General features: G+C 36.3%; 2 protein-coding genes across 15 annotated transcripts in view; one reads left to right on the top strand and one right to left on the bottom strand.

The window, feature by feature from the left end:
- The window catches only part of Gpdh1 (Glycerol-3-phosphate dehydrogenase 1), a 109,503-nt gene extending 95,500 nt beyond the window's left edge, over positions 1–14,003 (bottom strand). For 9 of the 14 annotated variants that reach the window (XR_010854315.1, XR_010854314.1, XR_010854313.1 and 6 more), the window contains exon 1: positions 13,622–13,983. Coding sequence is in view for 6 of the 14 variants with exons in the window: in XM_067110420.1 (XP_066966521.1) it covers positions 13,622–13,821 (200 nt within the window). In the remaining 8 variants the exon portion in view is untranslated. Of the gene's footprint in view, positions 1–13,621 lie in introns of all 14 variants that reach the window. The other 5 variants (XR_010854312.1, XM_067110416.1, XR_010854316.1 and 2 more) reach the window with 3 other exon arrangements.
- Positions 14,004–22,199: 8,196 nt separating this feature from the next.
- The window catches only part of LOC136842712 (uncharacterized), a 42,141-nt gene continuing 41,840 nt past the window's right edge, over positions 22,200–22,500 (top strand). The window contains exon 1 of the mRNA XM_067110414.1: positions 22,200–22,449. The gene's annotated coding sequence lies outside the window, so the exon portion shown is untranslated. The remainder of the gene's footprint in view (positions 22,450–22,500) is intronic.

Here is a 22,500-nt window from a genome sequence, read left to right as displayed (position 1 = left end):
AGAGAGAGAGAGAGAGAGAGAGAGAGAGAGAGAGAGAGAGAGAGAGAGAGATTTAAGTTTTACTTTATCCTACGAAAAAAATTAATGATGACATTCACAAGAGAGAGAGAGAGAGAGAGAGAAAGACGAGCAAGAGAACCTTACACAACAGCCCCAACACGCATGCTTCACCGCAAAACAAGTGCTACCACAGAATTAATTTTAGTTAAGCAAGGGTGTTCCTGACAGCAACAACCGCCACATAAAATGAAAACTGTACAAATAATTACAACACACTTGGAGTGAAAATAAAATTTAGTAGCATTTATATATCATTACTGCTACTACTATCACTATTAGCATACTACTTCAAAATAAATCGTACATTATTAAAAGTAAATAAGAGAAACCACCGCCAAACTACACATTATTATTATTATTATTATTATTATTATTATTATTATTATTATTATTATTATTATTATTATTATAATTATTATTATTAAACTAAAAGATAACAAGTAAAAAATGCGCCAAAGTTTCTTCGGCGCAATCGAATTTTTTGTGCAAGGTATAATCAAGGCCGCCGAAAACAGATCTATCTTTCGGCGGTCCATGAAACTTTAACCAAGGCCCGGTGGTGTCCTGTCTTAAAGCGTTGCCAGACGCACGATTATGGCTAACTAACCTTAAATAAAATAAAAACTACTGAGGCTAGGGGGCTGCAATTTGCTATGTATGATGATTAGAGGGTGGATGATCAACAAACTAATTTGCAGCCCTCTAGCCTCATTAGTTTTTAAGATCTGAGGGCGGACAGGAAAAGTTTCGGACAGAAAAAAGTGCGAACAGAAAAGTGTGGACGGACAGACAAAGTCGGCACAATAGTTTTCTTTTCAGAAAACTAAAAACACTGTACACTTAAAGAACCAATCTCATTTCATGAAGTAATAATATGTCTGGCAAAGTAGGTCTCAGGGGTATTTTCAAATATCACTGAACCAATGGGATTCCATGCAAAATATATATATATATATATATATATATATATATATATATATATATATATATATATATATATATATTGCATAGAATCCCATCAGTTCAGTTATATATATATATATATATATATATATATATATATATATATATATATATATATATATATATATATATATGTATATTATATAGCCTATATGTATAACTGAATCACGAAAATATGGAACGTGATGAACATATAAATAAAGACAAAATCCACGAAGGAAAGAGAAACGATGGAGTGCTGCAACACCTTTCGACTTATCGTCCTTTACTTGCTAAGCAAAGGACGGTAAGTCGAAAGGCCTTGCAGCATTCCATTGTTTCTCTTTCCTTTGTGGATTTTGTCTTTATACATACATACATACATACATACATACATATATATATATATACATATACAGTATATATATACATATATATACTCTATATAGTGATATATATATATATTTTTTTTTTCAAATAGAGCCCAAATCCCCACGCAGTTCCTTAAGAGATAAACCGCATTATCTCGTTTGTGCTCGAGGATTAACCTGATTATCAACAGAGGAAAAGCCTGGAGAAGTCGAGAGGGAAGACAGTTGAAGGCGTGTTCGGGGTTCGGAGGCAGGAAGAAGGGTGTACTAGAAAAACTGGTAAATCATTCACAATTTCGTACAGTACAAAGTGCTATTATAGAAGGAAAGGTAACATTTTATTCGAGTTTGAAGTGGACCCGAATCGAGCTTTTTTTTTTTTTTTTTGCTGTTCTGTCCTAATAAGGATCTGTAAAGCTACAATACTAAAAGTAGAGTGCAGTTCTACAAATTCTTCATGAAATTACCAAAAAAAAAAGCAATAAAAAAAACCTTATTTCGATTAGGACCCATCTAAAAACTTACTGTTGCCTGTCCCATGGTCCACCCCTCAGTAAAATTTCATTTAAGGCCAGCAATTATCTTCCCAGTTATCTTAAAGATAAGCAGACAAGCAATCAAACTCGAGTATACAGTTCATAGGCTATACCAGCCTTCCAATTTCGTCTGAGGTATCAAAAAGTGGAAAGCCATATTTAGACATTGTAAAGGCTCCACCAAAATTGAATAAGGCACGGAGCTATTAAAAACGTAATGGTGACTGATTACACCTCCAAAAGGGGACGGCATGAGTTGGGATTCCTTTTGTTGACAGGATGCACAAATAAGTATATATCATCACCAACAAAGCGTGGAAGGAGACTATGTATTCGTCTGTTTATCCACAAAATATCTCAACATTTCAAGAATACATTCTTTTTTGAAGGTGTGGGCCATGGGCCAAAATTAGTTCATTAAAATGGATTCGAATACCAGCATTGTTGCTAAGGGATATGGGAGTTGTTGGACTTGGTGGAGGTATGCGCTCCATGAGAGTCCATATTACAGTCACGATAATGAGTTCCTATCATTGATTGCTTTAAAAGAAATATGATGAGTGCACAAACTGCCTTCAGTTCATGTTGTACTTCTCACTGTGCAATCAAAATTAGGAATGCTATAAGTCTGTTTGAATATCAAGTCTGCTGGTGTGACTGTCAGAGTTTCAACGTTCGTCCTGCTCACGAGGGTGAAATAAGATTAAACACTGGGTCTTAATACAGCAGACCTCACTGATACCTTTAGCATCAGATTTCGGGTAGAGCTCAGAAAAATCAATAGTCTTTTATCCCTTGGTGGCTGCGAAACAAACAACGAGGGGGAACCTGCACGAAATGAACTTTAAACATTCAGCCTGGGATATGTCCACCTGCCACTCCATTTGTGAACTTTGATGTAAACCAAAATACAAATTAATATTTATTATCTCTTCAAAGTAAGAGGTTCTGTATTTATCCGAGTCTGTGTTTCTGTATGCCTGATTACAAAAGATACCTATAATATTTACAAATGGATGTAAAAATACATTTTGTACAGTTGTGGGTTATAAGCTAAGGAAAATCTAAAATTCTGAAATGATTCCAGCTCTAAATGCTGGTCCTTGATTTTTTTTTAACATTGTTGGAGGTGTGAGCTCTCCCAGAACACTTTCTAACTTTCATTAATCAAAAGAAAGCACAGTACCAAGAGTTCCCTTCAATGGATATCTTCTCAAAGACCCGTCGCTATGCACAGGAACCAGGAGATCGATATTGCATACTGGGAAAACTAGAATATGGTCTAAGTTTACGGTTTTTGAAAGGTGTCCACAAAAGGGGGATAAAAACGATGAATATCACATACATGGGAGGAAACACATTAGGCGTTTGTACAGTCATTCTGCTGTTGACAAATTATAGTCAAATGTTAGATCTAAAACATTCAAGTCTAAACCTCTGATACAGTTACATCCCAGCAACAGATGAGTCACAATTGTTGGGGTTCTCTCTCTCTCTCTCTCTCTCTCTCTCTCTCCCTCTCTCTCTCTCTCTCTCTCTCTCAACAAAACCAGCCAGAACATAAACAAGAGGATGTGGCGTCAATTTTCGAACGTCAGAGTTCCCCTGGTGGACACACCCAAGCGTCGCGGTTTTTGACAACTGCGAGTGATAAATTGAGCCAACGACAGACGATAACGATGTAAACTGATGCTAATGGACAGTCGACGCTGAATACAAATAAAATCTCTTGCGAATATGAAAAAAGAAAACAGTTCAACGATCGCTTCGTATGAGTGTTTACTTTTGAATTTGCAGGTACTGACACCCCAATATAAACTGTTCCTTCTAATAAAATGCGTAACATTTGTGTTATTGGTTACGCATCTTGTAAGAAAAATATACATTTTCTCACATCAGCAACACACACACATTATTATATATATATATATATATATATATATATATATATATATATATATATATATATATATATATATATATATATATATCAAAAGCAAGGATAGGCGACGACCAGCAGGGCACATCAGTGTGAGGGTGGACCAGGAAACCAGTTAACTCTAACATATTACGAAACGTTGGGAATAAAGAAATATGTTAGAGTTAACTGGTTTCTGGTCCACCTCACACTGATATATATATATATATATATATATATATATATATATATATATATATATATATATATATATATATATTATATATATATATATATATATATATATATATATATATATACATACTGTATATTACTAAAATACCTAAAAACAGCAAAATATCCACTTTACGGCTTACGCCCCCAACGTGAATCATGATTTCCCAAACGTCGAGCGTTAAGCTTCCTATAATAACATCCTTTCCTACAAGAGGGAACCCAGCGGAAGCCTTCTTAATTAATAGGACATCGTGCACAGGCTGCAGAGCAAGGCTTTTGCATGCGTTTTGAATGTCTGACAATCACTGTAAGTCTGACCTTTAAGAGAATGGTTGTTGAACGTTGGTCTTCCCTAAAAATTCATTTGTGTGAAGATGTAATTTTTTTCTTTTTGGCTCGTCCTGAAAGTTTTGCAGCAAATCGAGGGTGAATTCACGAGCACATCCGCTATATAAAATCAAATAGAGCAATAATCAACAACTGTTTGTTTCATCAACGACTTTAGCTCTATGAATGTATGTATTTGTGTAAATATGTATGTGCGTATGTATGTGTGTGTGTATGTATGTCTGTATGTATACGTGTATATATATGTATATGTACAGTATATATATATATATATATATATATATATATATGCGTGTGTGTGTATTATATGTGTATGCGGGCGCGCGTGCTTGCGTGGGTACAAGGTCCTTCAAATATACTCATAGTATATTTGAGTATATGAAGGACCTTGCGTGTGTACATTGACAAATAGGTTCCACATAGGGAACAGACTGAATTTTATTAGCTAACTGGTTCCTAGGCGACTGCTAATGGAACTCTCACTGCATCTGTCCTTTATCCCTTCAGCATTGTGTAACAACCGTTGCCTTTGTCGCAACGAACAATTCGATTCTAGCCCCGACATTCTGTTCATGACATCAGTCGCTTTCATGGGCATCAGGCCACCTCCTGCCTAAAGTCACTACTCAAGACTTGCACAGCAACAGACCTTAAGAGTTTGAATGGCAATTGTTCGCATCCAGGTAATCTGACGAGACATGCGCTAATGCCTTTGTTTCTCAGACCGTTAATGATGTATATATTTTGTAATGATCTTTTCGTCCAGTAACCACCATGTTTCTCTGTACCTACTCTCTTTTGGCATTGGGCATTCTATTCTGTAAAATTACTGTTTTGCAAGTTGCAGCGTCTTTCAGACATGGGCCATGTGAATGTTCGCACATAATAATAATAATAATAATAATAATAATAATAATAATAATAATAATAATAATAATAATAATAATTCACTTTTTGCCATGACTGAAGGTAATATCAATATTTTTCATGTAATGACGCAGTAAAAAAAGACTGTGCTGCAAGAAGTAATATCATCTTTTCTCTCTTGGTTTGATCAGTTTCATGCATACGAAATGAAACTCAATATCACGAGAATACTGCAGGACAGAAATAACAGTGAATCGTTATTTTCGAAGGAAAGGCTGCTATTGCAAGCAGTGTTATCACTTTTTTTTTTCATTCTTTCCCTGAAGAAAATTGGATTTGAGCACAAAAGAGCTAAGCTGAATCATAACCACAACATTGTATGTCGGTTACAAAGGTTATTTTCTTCAACAAATGAAGAACATTTTCCATCATTACTTATGTCTTATCATCTGAAGCTCGAAAACAGTTATCATAAAATGCATTACATGGTAGAAATGAAAAGGTTATCAATGTAATTCTCACTCCCGAGAGAGAGAGAGAGAGAGAGAGAGAGAGAGAGAGAGAGAGAGAGAGAGAGAGAGAAGCGTTGCTAATCTCTTTCTGCTTGCGTTTTTCATAACACATTTTCAATTTTACCTATACAATTTTCATTTAAAAGCATTTAAGCCTTTGTTGCTTGGGAAAGTACTGTGTCAATTTTATCTATACACTTTTCATTTAGAATCACTTAAGCTTTTGTTGCTTGTGAAAATACTACAAATACTCCTATGGAACAAACCATTAGTTTTCTTGTAGGCCTATAGAGTGAACTTTCCAGTGTTTTTTTTTTTTTCATTAAAAATCAAATGTCATGTGCCCAAAAATACACAGTGCATATATGTATGCACACATGCCCAAATATGTACAATTCATTTCAAAAATATATATAAATTAATTTGTACCACGCGACACGTATGCAAGCATCATCTGCTACATGGTAGACAAAGCAGACCACCCGTGTTCTCATGCACCGGAATAACATTGGGGGAAAAGCGAAACTCCCACCGGTTGACGATCAATGAGAATGCAACCGGTTCGCACTAAACCGGCTGGTGCTGTGACTCGTCGCCCTTTTACTCTCGGAGGGAAAGATCTGAAAGCGCTGAAGTGACGTAACAGAGCTCAAGCAAAACCACACGACACTCCGGGGAAGTTCCCACCGATGAGCAAATCGATATAGTGCATCGATTGGCGACGGTTCGGTAGTCCTTGTCGATATAGTAAAAAGATTTCCTGTTAAACCTAGCAACGAGAACCATAGCAACTATGCAGTGGCTTGAAAAGCCTTAAGCACAACAATATGGTCTCCTTATTTTGAATAAGAGAAAACGTACTAATATTGCTAAAAGAAAAGCAAAGATGAGGCGGGGGTTCCGAGAGAACACGCGAGACATAATAATTCCCTAGAATCGTTTCTTTCACTCAGCCATTATTGTTGGTGAGGGATTTATGAACGATCTCTGGCAATATCTGCCAGTGGTACTGCCAATGAAAAACCGCACGAAAGTATGTGGTGCTTCTGATGAATGAACGTAATGAGTTTGTCCTAAAAAACATGCACATCAAATTTGCTGCATTATTCCAACGGCGGCGTTCTCTCTCTCTCTCTCTCTCTCTCTCTCTCTCTCTCTCTCTCTCTCTCTCTGGATTTTTTCCCATCTCACAAACCGAGAGCACCTTCAGACCATAAACATTATAGCGTTCCGTACCTTTATTCAATATGTCATGGTCTACTGTTGATCCACCTTAACACGTGCAATAGTCAGATAAACATTTTGGTCTAAGTATATTACAATATCAAATCAGATTTGAAACACTCCTCACTTAATTGTCAGTAAGAGAACTCCGTGCAGCCGGCTGAAAAACCTTCGGTGCAAACCATCCCACCTTTAATATCCCAGAGACCTCACCCAAACCCCACCCAACACAAACACGCGCACATATTGCAGCCTTTCTATCATTTGCTCAACCTCTGGATTCTTTGGTCACTAAGTTTCAGTTCCATTGCATTTCAACCACTTTACGGAAAACAAAGTACTAAAAAAAATTCCTGGATCCGCTTCCGGATCTACCTCGAAATCTAAACAGTTCTTTCAAAGTCTTCTAACAACCCATTCATAAAATTTCAGTAAAATCCATCAACAGCTTATTAAGCTATCATGTGGACAGACGAGCAACAAAATACATACAAAAATACGTCCACGTAAGTTGGTGAAAGTAATATACAACCGCTGAACAAACTCTAAGGTCTCTGGTCACCTAGTACCAATCTTTATAAGTTACAGTTTCCTATGGGAAATGTGACAGCAGCCGAACAATTTACAAAATGCGACTCATGAAATGCACAGATTTTAACCTTTTGCGTCTAATAATGTATGTGAAAGGTATTGACTTGTCCCATACAGACACACACACATGCACACACAACTCATTCTGCTGAGGCGATGACCTAACAACGTATCAGGTGAATAAGATCTTTGCCTCGCTCCACAAATGTTTAAACTACGAGATGAATAAACATGGCTTCCTGAAAGCTGTCTTCTTCCAGTCTCTGTTTTTTCAACTGCCTTTTTCTAACAATGTACCTGTCCTTATTTAAGAGGAGTTCAATAACATTTCTTGCTGACTCTGAGACATGTACGATCCCCCGCCATGAATAAAATCATTATTCCCAGGCACACAAAACTATATCGTCGAAAGTGGGGAAAAAAATATTCTAGACACTAACCACAAAATGAGAGTATCACAGTTTTTTTTTTTTTTCTCGAATGACTAATAAAGGAATGTACCGATGGAAACCAGCTTAGTCATGATTACCCTTTAAAGGAGAACAAATAATCGATGAGTTCTCAAGATCGCCCTTTGAACCAGAACAAAGGCAACAACTTCATCAAGAGATAACATATCAAGGATAAGACAAAGTTTACAGATGACCCTGCAATCATACTCGTCGGCGAAGCCATTAAGGGAAAGAATATTTTGTTTGTTCGGTTACAATCATCTACTTACTTATTGTTATTTTATCTGGGTTTTATATTTTTACTTGCAGTTTTTAAGTTGTGAAACCTTGCTGAAGTATAATTTCCTTTCAGAGAATTCCATACGAAAGTTTCTGTACATTTTGAAAATAAAATAATGATAATAAAATAACACAATGAAATATATCACAATGGCACAAATAAAACATTTCAATATGTTTCGATTGAATCCGTACACACTGCAAATAACAATACTTGATCATGAAAAATCACTAAAACGAGATGGGTAAAAAAAAAAAAAAAAATCTTACGCAGAAGCCCCATTTTATACAAAGGGACTGCAGTGCTCAACGCAAACTTTATCCAAACCGAAGACCACGCTTCCACAGTCCAGGTTTATTCTACTGGCTGGTCTGAAGAGCAACATTCCTTGCTGATAATTATGTGGCAGCTTAAAAACAACAGGAATGGTAATAACAAAGGCATCGACTACCAAAATGAAAAAAAAAAAAAACAAGCTTTATCACCTGAGGACCTCGAACGAAAAGAAATTTACCGATGACCTTATTACAGCATTGATTTACTAAACAAAAAAAAGGCAACACATTTGTGTATTTGTAACTTTCGAATAGAGAGAGAGAGAGAGAGAGAGAGAGAGAGAGAGAGAGAGAGAGAGAGAGAGAGAGAGAGAGTCATTGGTCTAGCTATGTATATACCCGAACAAAGAAAAATTCGTACGCGGAGAAATAAAAGTAGAACATATCTTGGTGGAGTAAGTGTCTGGCGTCGGTTACAAATACCTTTAATAGAAACTATGCCTAAGTGCAGTTGCTGGGCACAGAGTATTGTTGCCATAACCAAAACTGCTCTTATTTTCTTGGCATCATATAACTCTTGGTCTTTGCACCTAGGAAAGTGAACGAAAAAGTGCCAAGTAAATGCAACGCAAATGGCTGGGCAAAAATGAAGAATAATGTGTGCAAAAGATTAACGACCTTTATTAGATAAAAGAGCAATTACATAACTTGACACCCACAGCTACCTGTTGCGTGATTTAAGTAGGGTGTGCGTGTGTGAACGACCATAGGCGAGATCTGGACCGTGGGCGAGACAAACCAATTTGTCGAGGCTTTTAAAAGCGAGAAGGGCGAAAGTGCGAGTCCAAGGAAAAAAAAAAAATGTCTAAGATAGAGAACAAGGTTACTGGTCAATTCAGTATCACTGATCGAACACGATCGTAACCTTGGAACGATCAACAACATGAGGGGCGAAACTGGAACTTACAACCAAGGCCTCTTCAACCAAGACTAAAGAGGAGAGAGTCTATACTGTATGTCTTGCTTTGAACCATATATGGGGGAGCCACGGCCCTCCACTAACAGGAACCGACTTCAGAATTGATTTCAGAATTAAAAAAAGCCCTCTTGAAACGAGGTTAATTAAATACATACAGTTATTATTAATATTAATCACCGGGAACAAGCCATAAAATGGCATCAGGCCTAATTAATTTAGCGAGCTTAAGCAAGAAGTGTTCAGCTTGCTTAAACACGAAAACCACGAAATAGTGCAGCAGTATCATAAAACCCAAATGAACAAAGCAAACAAATAAATAGAAAAGGGTCCGTCAAAGTACAGCAGAGAACCATAGCCTTTAAGGACAGCATTACCAATCGATAAACTAGGGGACTTGGAACTCGCCGCTAAATGGAGCTTCGCAGTCAATGTTCATCACCAATCTTCTAAGAACAAAAAGTGAATTCAATATATAATATGCATTATTTATTCTTGTGGAAAATTTTCGCAGTTTTCCCTTTTTTATTCATAAGTGAGCAATCCATTTTGCGGATGCTTGCTTTGTAAGTCTGTAGTCTTGTGCTTGTTCTTGATGGATTTTTGGGCATTTTCGGCAATAATAATAATAATAATAATAATAATAATAATAATAATAATAATAATAAGTCTAGAAAAGCGCTGAGCCATTTTCATCCTATTTGGTACTGAAAGCAAACTTCACACTCCTCATACCTTAAAAAATCTCAAGGGAAATAACGTACTTTTAAAATATTTGTAAAACAACGTCCATATATATACAGTATATATATATATATATATATATATATATATATATATATATATATATATATATATGAGAGAGAGAGAGAGAGAGAGAGAGAGAGAGAGAGAGGAATTCATCCTAGGCCTATCCCGAAAAAGCATAGGTTCGGATCTGGGTCAGACAGGGTGAACTTCTCATATAGTTCCTTTAGGATTCAAGTTATTCCAAGGTGTAGTGAATTCGACTAAGTGGCCTATTTTTGCCTTATTTAGAAGTATAAAAATGTCCTGTGCACTACATGGACAAATTATCATACACAAACACATAATTATGAATGCACATGTATATGTGTGGCATGATAAATGTTAGTATGCAAACACAAATAGAGCTTCTTCAGTCGTATCTCTTGGCAAGAGTAACTGGTGTCATAGTAGTGGACATTTTTAGGCTAATGATCAGCTGCGCTCTCTCTCTCTCTCTCTCTCTCTCTCTCTCTCTCTCTCTCTCTCTCTCTCTCTCTATATATATATATATATATATATATATATAATATATATATATTATAAATATATATATATATATATATATATTATATATATCTATATATATATATATATATATATATATATATATATATATATATGCGTGCGTTTAATATCCTTTTGAGGGTTCTTATTATTTATGGTTCGCTCTTAATTCAACGAAACAGATAAATATATCCTCAATTTCAATACCTCTCCTTTCATCTGGTATTTCCAAAGGTCATCATACTGTCTTTTCTACACATTATATTACATACTGCTTCTGCTAGAAGTCCACACAATGAGAAAAAAAGTAGTTTTCCAAAGACACTAACGTGAATACTGAAATCTCAAGTATAAACAGCATGACTCACTCCATCTACAAAGTTCTTGTAATTTCTACTATCCTCTGTGTTCCCTGGGCCTTTTATCACCTCCACTACCAAACACGATGGGGCCATCGCTTTCTTTTACAGTCGTTGGATCACGTTTCATAATTGTCAATTTTAATTTTCTTAGGCATACAAGCTAACCCAGAATTACACATGCGTACATACATGCACAAATACAAATAATTACATAATGCAAGCTCATTTACTCGCGATGAGACTACTATAAAGGACTTTGCACTCAGCCTGGGTCTAGAACTTCGCCCCAAATTGACAAGGGTCTCCTAAAAGCCCCAAGCATCTGCTTTAAATATAAAGCCACACTTACAAGCTCTGGGTTGCACAATTTGTGCTACTTTTAATGTAGGATAATGCCATAAAAATGTAATCTCATTCCTTAGAATCTTAACGAGGAAGCTAATCATGGCAAGACAGTAATTAATACTGAAGAAGCATACCAATTATTTAGTACGATGGTCATCAATTTTGTAACTCTCCTTTTCGTTACATAAATTTCATGGTCGGTTTTAGAATTAATTTGAAACCGGTTTTTCTACTTTTCAGCTTCTCATCACACAGACCCTCTACGCTGTAGCCTGTTTACTTTTAGATTTTACTCAATGAATATGTTCATACTGCCTTTACTTTAATTTCTAACTCAATTTCACGCAAGCTCTCTCAATCAAGAAGAAATTTAGCTCCTCGACAAAGAAACAAATGGAGGGGGCAACATATACCGTATACAACCTACGATCAACTACTTAAGCGGAAATAACTCCTTTTTGGAAAAATGAACATGTTGCTTACACATCTGATTAGCCTAGGCTTATCGGACAACTAAGTTCATTTTAATACTGGTTTATGGTTAAAAAACAATTTATAAAAATTAAAAGTAGTGGCTTAAGCGAAAGGCAACCAACGATTCCTACCGAAGGGAAAAGGATAAAGAAAAATCATAAGAAAGGGGACAGGAAAGGACCATTCCTCTCACAAACACCAAATACATAACTCCTCCCAGAGACTAACTACAGCAAAATACATTTCTCTACCTCGGATCAACATCAAATATATTTCCTTCTCCCTATCGTAACACCTAAATATACAGCTATTCCACTTACAAAAATACCAGACATTTTTCCTCTGCCCTAACACAAAACCCAAATACATTTCCCTTGCCCTAACGCATATGTCTAAGATACTTCCACTCTCGAAACACAAGGCTAAAAATATTTCCCCTCCCAAACACAAAAGTCAAACATACAGTACTTCCCTTCCCCTAACACAAAACCAAATATATTTCACTTTTCCCAATACAAGTGTCAAATTTACTATAATACATTTACCTTCGCCTGACAAATTTGATATAATCATGTCCCTTCCACTAACACAATTTAATGTCAAACATCATAATATCCTTCCACGTGCTTCTTCACTATGCAAGGTCAAGTGTCATTCTTAACATTGGCCTAGTTGTATATTTCCTGTTATCAATGAGCGACCAATTCTAAGCCAGGTTAGACAAAAAAATTAATGTATCAGACTCATTAAAATATATACACTTCACCAGGGAAACCACAAATAAGTGTTCACAAATAAGTGTTCGTGACCTTTAAAATCTATTTTACCATTTTCCGGAAGCGTTATCAGAGTTGGATTCTACTGTAGTTTCTAGGTAACAGTTCAAAGCTTACACTGAGTAACAGTTCACATCGTACTAAGCACTAACCAGATTTCGTCTCTCTCTCTCTCTCTCTCTCTCTCTCTCTCTCTCTCTCTCTCTCTCTCTCTCTCTCTCTCTCTCTTATGGTACAAATACCTATAACATATTAGTAGCATGGCAATACTGCCCAAGAGTACGGCACCCTATTCCAATGTTACATAATTTTTCTGTTTTTAAAATCACGTGAAACTAACCAGTCTTTCGTTACACAAGATCACATTCAATAGGCCTAATATCAAACAAACAGTAACCATAAATATCTCTTTGCCATGTTGCTCTGGCAATGCCAAGCCGTTAATTCTCCTTGTACTGAAAATACTAGCATATAGCGTAGCTGTCATTCACAAAATTTTGCGGAAATCGATAACCATGCTAATGACGAGTAGACAGTATTTTGACCCATTTAAAAATTCTGGATCCTGTTGACACTGTCACAAATATTACTCCTACGTTCAGAATGTATTAAAATTCTACGCTTCGAGACAATACACAAACTAAAATGCAAATGTGCTGAAAAGAAAATATCAGCTGACTGCAAAGCTCTGATCTGGCAGCGATTTGTTTCAGGATTAATAAACTAATCTGCTAAGAGCATGCACTAGTAAACTAGGAATAGTTCGACAATTAATTGCTCACCAATTTCCCGATCCAACGATACATATTTTCTTCGGGGTACTCATCGCTGTGGATTGGTTAACTGTACGACTGAATGTAACACGGTGACCTGCGCCACATCCACCACACACACTTGGCGAGACACGACTGAAGCGACCCAGAGCAGAAGCAGTAAGACACCGACCAACTCTCAACAAAACAACATTAGACCCAAATAACATTTCTTTTAATATTTACTGTGGTGGCTCGCGTGCAGGAGAATCTTCATCTGTAAGCAGTGGTAGGTGATCACACACCAGAAAATATGCAGCAGGAACTATTTGTAATGAAAATATACTTCGCGAAATGCACCTTCAACACAAGCAGACGACACATTTGGCGGTAGTTTTCCCCCGATTCGTACGAATCGTTCTAATCTCCAATTCTAAAACATTTGATTGTTTATTCCAAGAGCCACAATATTTTATCCAACATGCAATGCACACTTTAATATCTACTACAGGAGATGTGTTGTTTCCAAATATCTTTTTTATAAACTCGATGAAACCATAAATTTTATACGAATTTGTACATGAAAAAAATGTTTGATAACTGCCAATCATTAAGAAGCAAACCCTACTTTCATCTTCATATATTTTAAGGTTTTTACGATATTATTTCACTATAAAAAGTCTTTGCAAGCAAATGTGATTTATTTAATTTAATGAAGATTTAGTTAGATTCGGACAAGACAAAGAAAATTATACAATACATTGCTTTCTTAGAAAGATATTTATATTATTACTGTAAGATTCTTCCATTATATGTTTGATAAATGGGTGGTCTTCCAAGGGTAAGAGGATTTTAATAATATTAAATATAATTAATCAGCAATCCTATATTATATTTAACAGAAAATTATTGCTTTCTTCTCTCCCATAGTAAAATAATATAAACGCTCAGGATAACCTGTGGAACAGCTGAGGTAATAGATATGGTATAAAAATAGAGAGCGATACAGCATAGAAAACGGAATTTAAGGGAATCCATATTTGTTTTACTGGATTGAAATATGATGCTTGGTGATATAAAGTGAATGGATTTTCCGGCAAATCATCGAAAGGTCGCAAGCCAAATAATATCTCAGTACTGAGTGCACCAAAACAATCTAATTGCAAAACATTTATGGAAAACTTGCTATGAAGGTTGATGGTAATAAAATTGTTTGGGTATAGATTTTTACCGTTGCTAATTATATATATATATATATATATACATAAAGTTTTTATACATGATTAGTTCATACATTCAAGCTTAAGTCACAATAGTATCAAAGATCAGGCGTGATTTTAACGTACAGCTGCGCAGAGTAGATATTGATCAGTAGCCATAAGGTTTTCTGTTATTTGGAAAATTTAATTTGAAACGTATCGATAACATGCTTACTTTAAGTACCATACCATCATAAACTTTTAACATTTATGTAAAATAGATCGTCGTTTTTTATGTAATCGAAAATTTATAGAAAACCATCGGAGTTGGAAGGGGGACTTATATAGATTAGAAATATGACGGGTGATTGATTTTTATCATTGTTTTTCTCAATACAGTATGTGTACACAATATTATTCAAACATCGATACACACATTAATATTATTCTGCTTAAATTTTAGAGTAGACACTTTTTTATAATTTAAAATGTTCCACGAGGAAAGTATTTAGCCTAGTGCAAAGAATTTACGTCTGCCCCACCTTATCTCTGAGAAGTGATCACTGTAAAACTTATAAATGAGAATGTTGTGTATTAACTATAGATGCGTTTAGACAATAAAATCATTGGTAAAATCTGGATGACAACTTAATTTTGCACTCGTAAAATTATTGAAAGATCAACATTTAGAGGCTTGTGACTTTTCAGTTTTTGGAATAAATGTTTGCATTTTTGGAATTGTACTGTACTAACGGTTAGAAAGAGGTGAAATTGTACAGTCCTCGGTTTATCATCTGTGTATTATAATTTTTTACTCTAAAATGTTGCTATTATTAAGATGATGATGATGATGATGATGATGATGATGATATTATTATTATTATTATTATTATTATTATTATTATTATTATTATTATTATTATTATTAACAAAAAGTCGTTAGCTTACTGAGTAAGTTCCCACAGCATATGAGTTCCTTCCCCCTTCCACGTTCCATAAAAAACAGCAAAATGTTGATGGAAATAACAAATAAATAAAAATAAGCAGCTAGAAAATTAATGATTATATGCATAAATAGACAGTAAATGAGAAATGGATTAATTATAAATTAACGATAACGTTATGATGCTTTAGGGCTGTATCATAGTGTCCCTCAAAATTCTCAGTGTCGACATTTTAAATGATACTCGTTTCCATGAATTACCAACACGCATCAGTTGTTTTGGTTGATCAGAAGTTCACACCAGGCCTTTTAATCCCTGTAACACCATGCCACACTTCCTGCCTTTGTGCAATGGACAGTGCTTGTATATGGCCTTCTTGGCCAGCTTAATCTAAGCCAACCAATCAACCATAGGTCTACTGAGAAGCAAGCATACGCAGACAGTGAATCAATTTAGTATTAAATTTGATCTTATACAAACGTTTATTTAAACCAGTCATGATTTTAAGTTTTTCTTTTTAATGGCATACCAGAATGCAATGACGTTTCAGGAAATATGGGCCTAATCTTGTCTTATTGTGAGAAGTGACTTATTTTTCACATTTTTTCACATGATCCGATGTTGCAGTGACTATGGTCTTGCAAAGCACATCAATGATATTGAAAAACTGCATGCAAGAATACACAGGAGCTGCTATCATTCAAAGAGAGGTGGCAATAATGTCATTTCACATAAGAAGATCCCATTACAATAGCTACCCTCAGGCACAGTTGCATTTTGCAAACACTTCTCAATTTAATGGCTGAATGATGTAATACACTGACGTCGCTCTGTAAATGTTTATGTGCCCTGGCTTAAATAACTCATAGAAAAGAGCAGTTAAATGCCGTCATCTAGCCAAGTTATCGGTATCGTATCATCTTCCTGGATATATATAGAAAATAGGAAAAATGGTATATAAAAATAACAGAGCTCAGGTGGTTGACATTCGAAAGTACAGAGATTCTGAACATTTTACTCTCTCTCTCTCTCTCTCTCTCTCTCTCTCTCTCTCTCTCTCTCTCTCTCTCTCTCTCTCTCTCTCCACCAGATATGCTAATAAACTGTGAAGTCAAAGGTCCGTTGATTAGTTTCTCGCATAAATGTAAAAACTTTGTTGAATTTTATTCTAACCTGTTCCGGAAGACTGATATTTTCACTCGTATTTCTAGGTCATAGATGAAAAGGTTATAAAGCTTACACCTAAAAGAAATGCAAAAGTTAATCACGAACTGGGATAGTCTCCGCCTTTTCCAGTAAAAAAAGGGGTGGAGCGCCGAATTAGGATTTATCAGTCTCGGTTAAATCTGCTCTTGCCTGTATAGGCCTACTTATATGACGGTTCCAAGTTTTCCCTAGATTTGGATGAAAAGGAATGGAGCCTAATGTTGTAAGCCTAGCTTAAGTTTAAACACAATGCTATTGTGTTTACTTAGTTTCTAAAATATCATACTATATAAATTTAATAACACTGGCTGCTTTTATTAGTCATGTGATAGGCTATTGTCGCCAGCTGGTATGTAACAATAAATATGGGCATCATCTTCGCTTTTGGTGCCACATATGAGTGCTTTGGGTACACTCTGCCGTCAAGATGTATCAAGATGCCAGAGAGTGCTACCGTGTGACCACGCCTCAGCTCTCCGTGGCATAAATCGCCTCTCTCTGAATTAACATACGTTTTACGACAGATGAGGGGAAAAAATACCATTGACTGTAAATCGAATTCCCATTCACGTGACACGCTTCCACCTCTTTCCGATTAACAGGGAGGAATTTTTAACTTTACCGAAATAAACAGATAGAATATAAAATTTAGGCCAAAGGCCTAGCGCTGGGACCTATGAGCTCATTCAGCGCTGGAACGGAAATTGCCAGTAAAAAGGTTTGAAAGGTTTGACAGGAGGAAAACCTCGCAGTTGCACTATGAAACAACTGTTGGGGGCTGGAAAGTCAGATGAAAGAAAGAGAATATGAACGGAGGTACAGTAATATGAATGAAAGGGGTTGCAGCTAGGGGCCGAAGGGACGCTGGAAAGATCCTTTATATGTAATGCCTACGGTGCACCGCATGAGGTGCATTGACTGCGTTACCCCCTGCGGCGTTTACCGACAATGTGTATCAGATTTTGTGTCTGTTATAGTTCCCGTTAACGCCAAAATGCTGTGAGGCGGTGGAATATAAATTCAGAAATAGAGTATAATGGAAATAAAATCATTATAATTAATGGTAAACAATATATTATAACAAATAACCAAGATCTGTTTTCCGAAAATGATTAATGGTAATGTAACCACTAAAAAAAATGAAAAATTATACATTATCTGGATCGCATACAGGGATGAAACTACTGCTCATTCATCCCATAGGGGGTTAATGCCGACAATGCACCTCACGTGGTGCACTGTAGGCATTACTAAAGGTTCTTTGCAGCGTGCCTTCGGCCCCTAGCTGCAACCTCTTTCATTTCTTTTACTGTGCCTCTTTTCATATTCTCATCTACCATCTGACTTTCCACCCCCTCTAAACTGTTTCATAGTGCAACTGCGAGGTTTTTATCCTGATATGCTTTTGAAACCTTCTTAGCGTTACTTTCCCCTTCAGCGCTGAATGACCTCATAGGGCCCAGCGCTTGGCCTTTGGTCTGAATTCTATATTCTATTCTATTCTGCTGCTCATTCATTTTACTCTAACATCATTTCGTCTAAGGTGTGCTGTTTCGGCTTCAAAAAAATATGTCCTCTTTAATTATGCATGTATAGGAAGTGAAATTAATAATAATAATAATAATAATAATAATAATAATAATAATAATAATAATAATAATAATAATAATAATAATAATAATAAAAAGAAAAAAGAACAAATATGCTCAAAGAAAAGGAGCAATGAGAAATAATAAAAAGAACTCGATAATTGTCGTGGCATGTTTAAACGTCTTTTGCCGCTTTTTTTTATTCATTTATTTTTTCCTATTTAATTTGAACAGACTGTACTATTTAGGTTGAATGCCAAGCGCTGGGACATATGAGGTCATTCAGCGCTGAAAAGAAAGTTGGGAGTAAAAGGTTACAAAGGTGTAATAGGAGGGAAACCTCGCAGTTGCACGATTAAACAATTGTTAGGAGAGGGTGGGAAGTAAGATGGAAGAACGAATATGAATGTAGGTACAGTAAAAGAAATGAAAGGGGCTGCGACAAGCGGCCGAAGGGACGCTGCAAAGAACCTCAAGCAATGCCTACAGTGCACCAAGTGAGGTGCACTAACGGCGCTACCCGCCCCCCCCTACAAGGTACCTATTTTTTTATACAAAACCCTGGCTTCCAGTCTTTCTATATCGTCATTTTTTGTTCCATTTTGTTGTTTTTTATGCATCTGTTCCGTATCACTTCGTAAGCTTCGTTGGCGTTACTTGCATAACGATTATTAAAACTGACATTCTACACGGTTTTATTCAAACTGACTTCAATAAAAGAGTATTTCTGAACTATGTCTAACCACTTACATGAGAACAACGGCTCAACTTAACTCTACACTTCATAAAGATTCTGTGGTATTTTTTCAAAATACATATATCCATTCCCATCATCAGGGCTACCTGAAAACACGAAGATAAAATCGCTTCTGACAATTTGCTGACAATTACGCTTACGCCGCTTGCTTCCGACGCGACCCTTTGTTAAAATTTGCAATCATATTACTTGGGACATTTTTAACCAGTTATAATAAAAAAACTAATTTTCTTGTTTTTAGACTAACATTAAAGGTATTTGTTACTTTACATCTCCAGCAAGTTTAGTCATTTCCACCCAGCTAATAAACTTGCACGGAGCTATTAAGAAAATACTTTTATTTTATAATAAAAAAACACAATTTTCTAGAATTACACAGGAACAGTGTAGCCACCATGATCTTTGAGACTCATAGGCCTATATACAGGGAAGATATACAGAGCCAAAGGCAGCGAAATGTCATATTCAATCTCTAAGTTTTCATTTATTCTTATGTTACAAAGTTCCAGAGCTACCTACTTCCTCATTGGACGGGTGGGTACCGTTCTCAGCTAGCACTCTGCTGGGCCCGAGTTCGATTCTCCGACCGGCCAATGAAGAATTAGAGGAATTTATTTCTGTTCATAGAAACTCATTTCTCGCTATAATGTGGTTCGGATTCCACAATAAGCTGCAGGTCCCGTTGCTAGGTATAACGAATTGGTTCTTAGCCACGTAAAATAAGCCTAATCCTTCGGGCCAGGCCTAGGAGAGCTGTTAATCAGCTCAGTGGTCTGGTTAAACTAAGGAATACTTTTTTTTTTTCCAGAGCTACCTCCTTCGTTACTTTTAGCGGTGTAACACTAACAAATTTGGTCGATTTTTTGTGGGAAATAATAATACACGAATATAGATGCATCTTCACCCTGATTATACCAACTATACAGCGACAGCAACAGAATAATAAATACTTCATTTGGTTAACATGATGTGGCACTGATTTAGAAACATTCCATCTTTTTTCTGAATTTAGCAGGCTGTTTATCTTATCTTCTCTCTGTTCTTAATTTTGTCTCATTTTTCTCTCTTAATTTTTATAATCACATTTTTCTTTCTTAATTCTTATAATCACATTTTTCCCTCTTAATTCTTATAATCACATTTTTCTTTCAATTTTTATTATCACACTTTCTCTCTGCTCTTAGTTCTTATTTATGAGAACTAATGGTCTGAAAAGGTGTTATCACACATACACATAAATAGATTCTGATAATGTCTTATCTCATCTTGAACATGAGAAGTCTTATTACCTTCGACAACAAAGTTAGACGGGAGGTCACACATCTACCTCTGCCTGTTTGTTTGTATAAGTCTATCCACGAGATATGGCTATATGTTATGGAAGAATTTAACACCAGGGAAGAGTTGCGGAGATTATGAAATGGATGTAGTCACGAAAGTAGATCTATCTCCTGGTCTTATTATCTTAGTTTTCTGTAAAAGAAGACCATTGTGCCAGCGTTGTCTGTCCGTCCGCCCTCAGATCTTGAAAACTGAGGCTAGAGGACTGCAAATTGTTATGTTGATCATCCACCCTCCAATCATCAAACTTACCTGACTGCAGCCGCGTAGCCTCAGTAGTTTTGATTTTATTTAAGGTTAAAGTTAGCCATAATCGTGCATCTGGCAACAATATAGTACAGGCCACCACCGGGCCGTGATTAAAGATTCATGGGATGCTGCTCATACAGCATTATACCGAGACCACCGAAAGATAGATCTGTTTTCGGTGGCCTTGATTATAAGCTGTACAGAAACTCGATTGCGCTGAAGAAACTTCGTTGCATTTTTTACTTGTTTTGTTTGTTTATTTATTTATTTTGCGTAGGTAAAGATATGCACTGAGGTCAAACTTCCTAACAGTTCGTGTAATATATCGTCTTAGCACACTAATGAGTCCATAATTTTCTTTCAAGATTCTCATGTCTCACCTAAACCTTCTATGCTCACTTTTTATCTTTGACTAAAAATTCACATTATAAACAATTTGATTTTTTAAATAATTGCTTGGTTCTGAAACAAAGACGTTGCATTTAACTTCTTCAGGAGTCTCAAGAGCACATTTTGACCACCTTTTAGCCTTTTCCGACAAATTTAACACCTAATAGACAATATTCGTGGTAATTGATATCACTCGTGTGTGCGCACCCACACAGAAAAATTTTTATTTCTTGGTAAAAGAAAGTTGGCAGCAAGATTACAAAAGACGTATAGTATAGCATCGCCTTACTAGATTTCTTGGTTAAGTCTTGTATTTCCTAGCCAGAGACCTAATACTTTTTTTTTTTTTATCTCAGTGTTTTCTCGACTCCAAATTTAATACCAGGCCTGGCCCCTTTGTAGCCTTCAATCTTCGGCACTCCGAAGGAGCTCAGCTTGACCCACGCACGGCCCACGCAACTCATTCTTCGGTTTTATATTCAGTTTTTATATAGCACCGCGCATTAAGTAACCAAATCCAAGATGAATTTTGGTATTGCTTGTTTATGTTCAAAACTCACGCTGTTAGGTGTAACGGAGGCAGCACTGGAACTTTGTTTGCAGTATAAGGATAAATAAAAACCTAAGAGAAAAGGCATGACATTTCTGTCTTTTGCTCTCTGTATGTTCCCTGTGTATTGGCCTATAAGCCTAAGAGTCTGCAAGATCATGGTGTCTACGCAATTTCTATGCAGCACTAGAAAGGTGTGTTTTTTATTATAAAAACTGGAAGTATTTCTTTGGTGTAGAGCGCTCTGTAGGTTCTGTTACGCACTGTAAATGGGAATTATCAGAGCTTCTAAGGTAGCAAATAAATAAATAAGCCAAATTCCTCCCACTGTACACGCCCATTCTCCAACAGGCAACAGTTGTTCCTGTTGTAGCCAGGGTATCATTAACCAGCCAGCGAGAAGTGGCCAGTCCCTCTCGAGTCAAGTCATCCTTGCCCGGAGACTCGCGGACTCTACCCTAACCAAGTATCACACTCTTCTCACAGCCAGGCAGACCAATCTATGGTCCGGGAGCGACAACACCCAGCCGTAAGTCAGCCGTAGAGGGTACGTCATCTCACTTCAAGCCGGTTCCATTCGACTTGAACTACACACCTGGTTCAATCTCAGCTCGTTCTCCTTTGAGAGGGAAGGTCAGTATTGTTTTACTTTGGCATTTCAAGGTAAGCCTTAAAAAGGACATT

This window comes from Macrobrachium rosenbergii, chromosome 10 (assembly GCF_040412425.1).
Source record: "Macrobrachium rosenbergii isolate ZJJX-2024 chromosome 10, ASM4041242v1, whole genome shotgun sequence".
Lineage (NCBI taxonomy): Eukaryota > Metazoa > Arthropoda > Malacostraca > Decapoda > Palaemonidae > Macrobrachium > Macrobrachium rosenbergii.
Note: the sequence above shows the minus strand (reverse complement) of the source record. Positions and strands in the feature narration are given on the sequence as shown.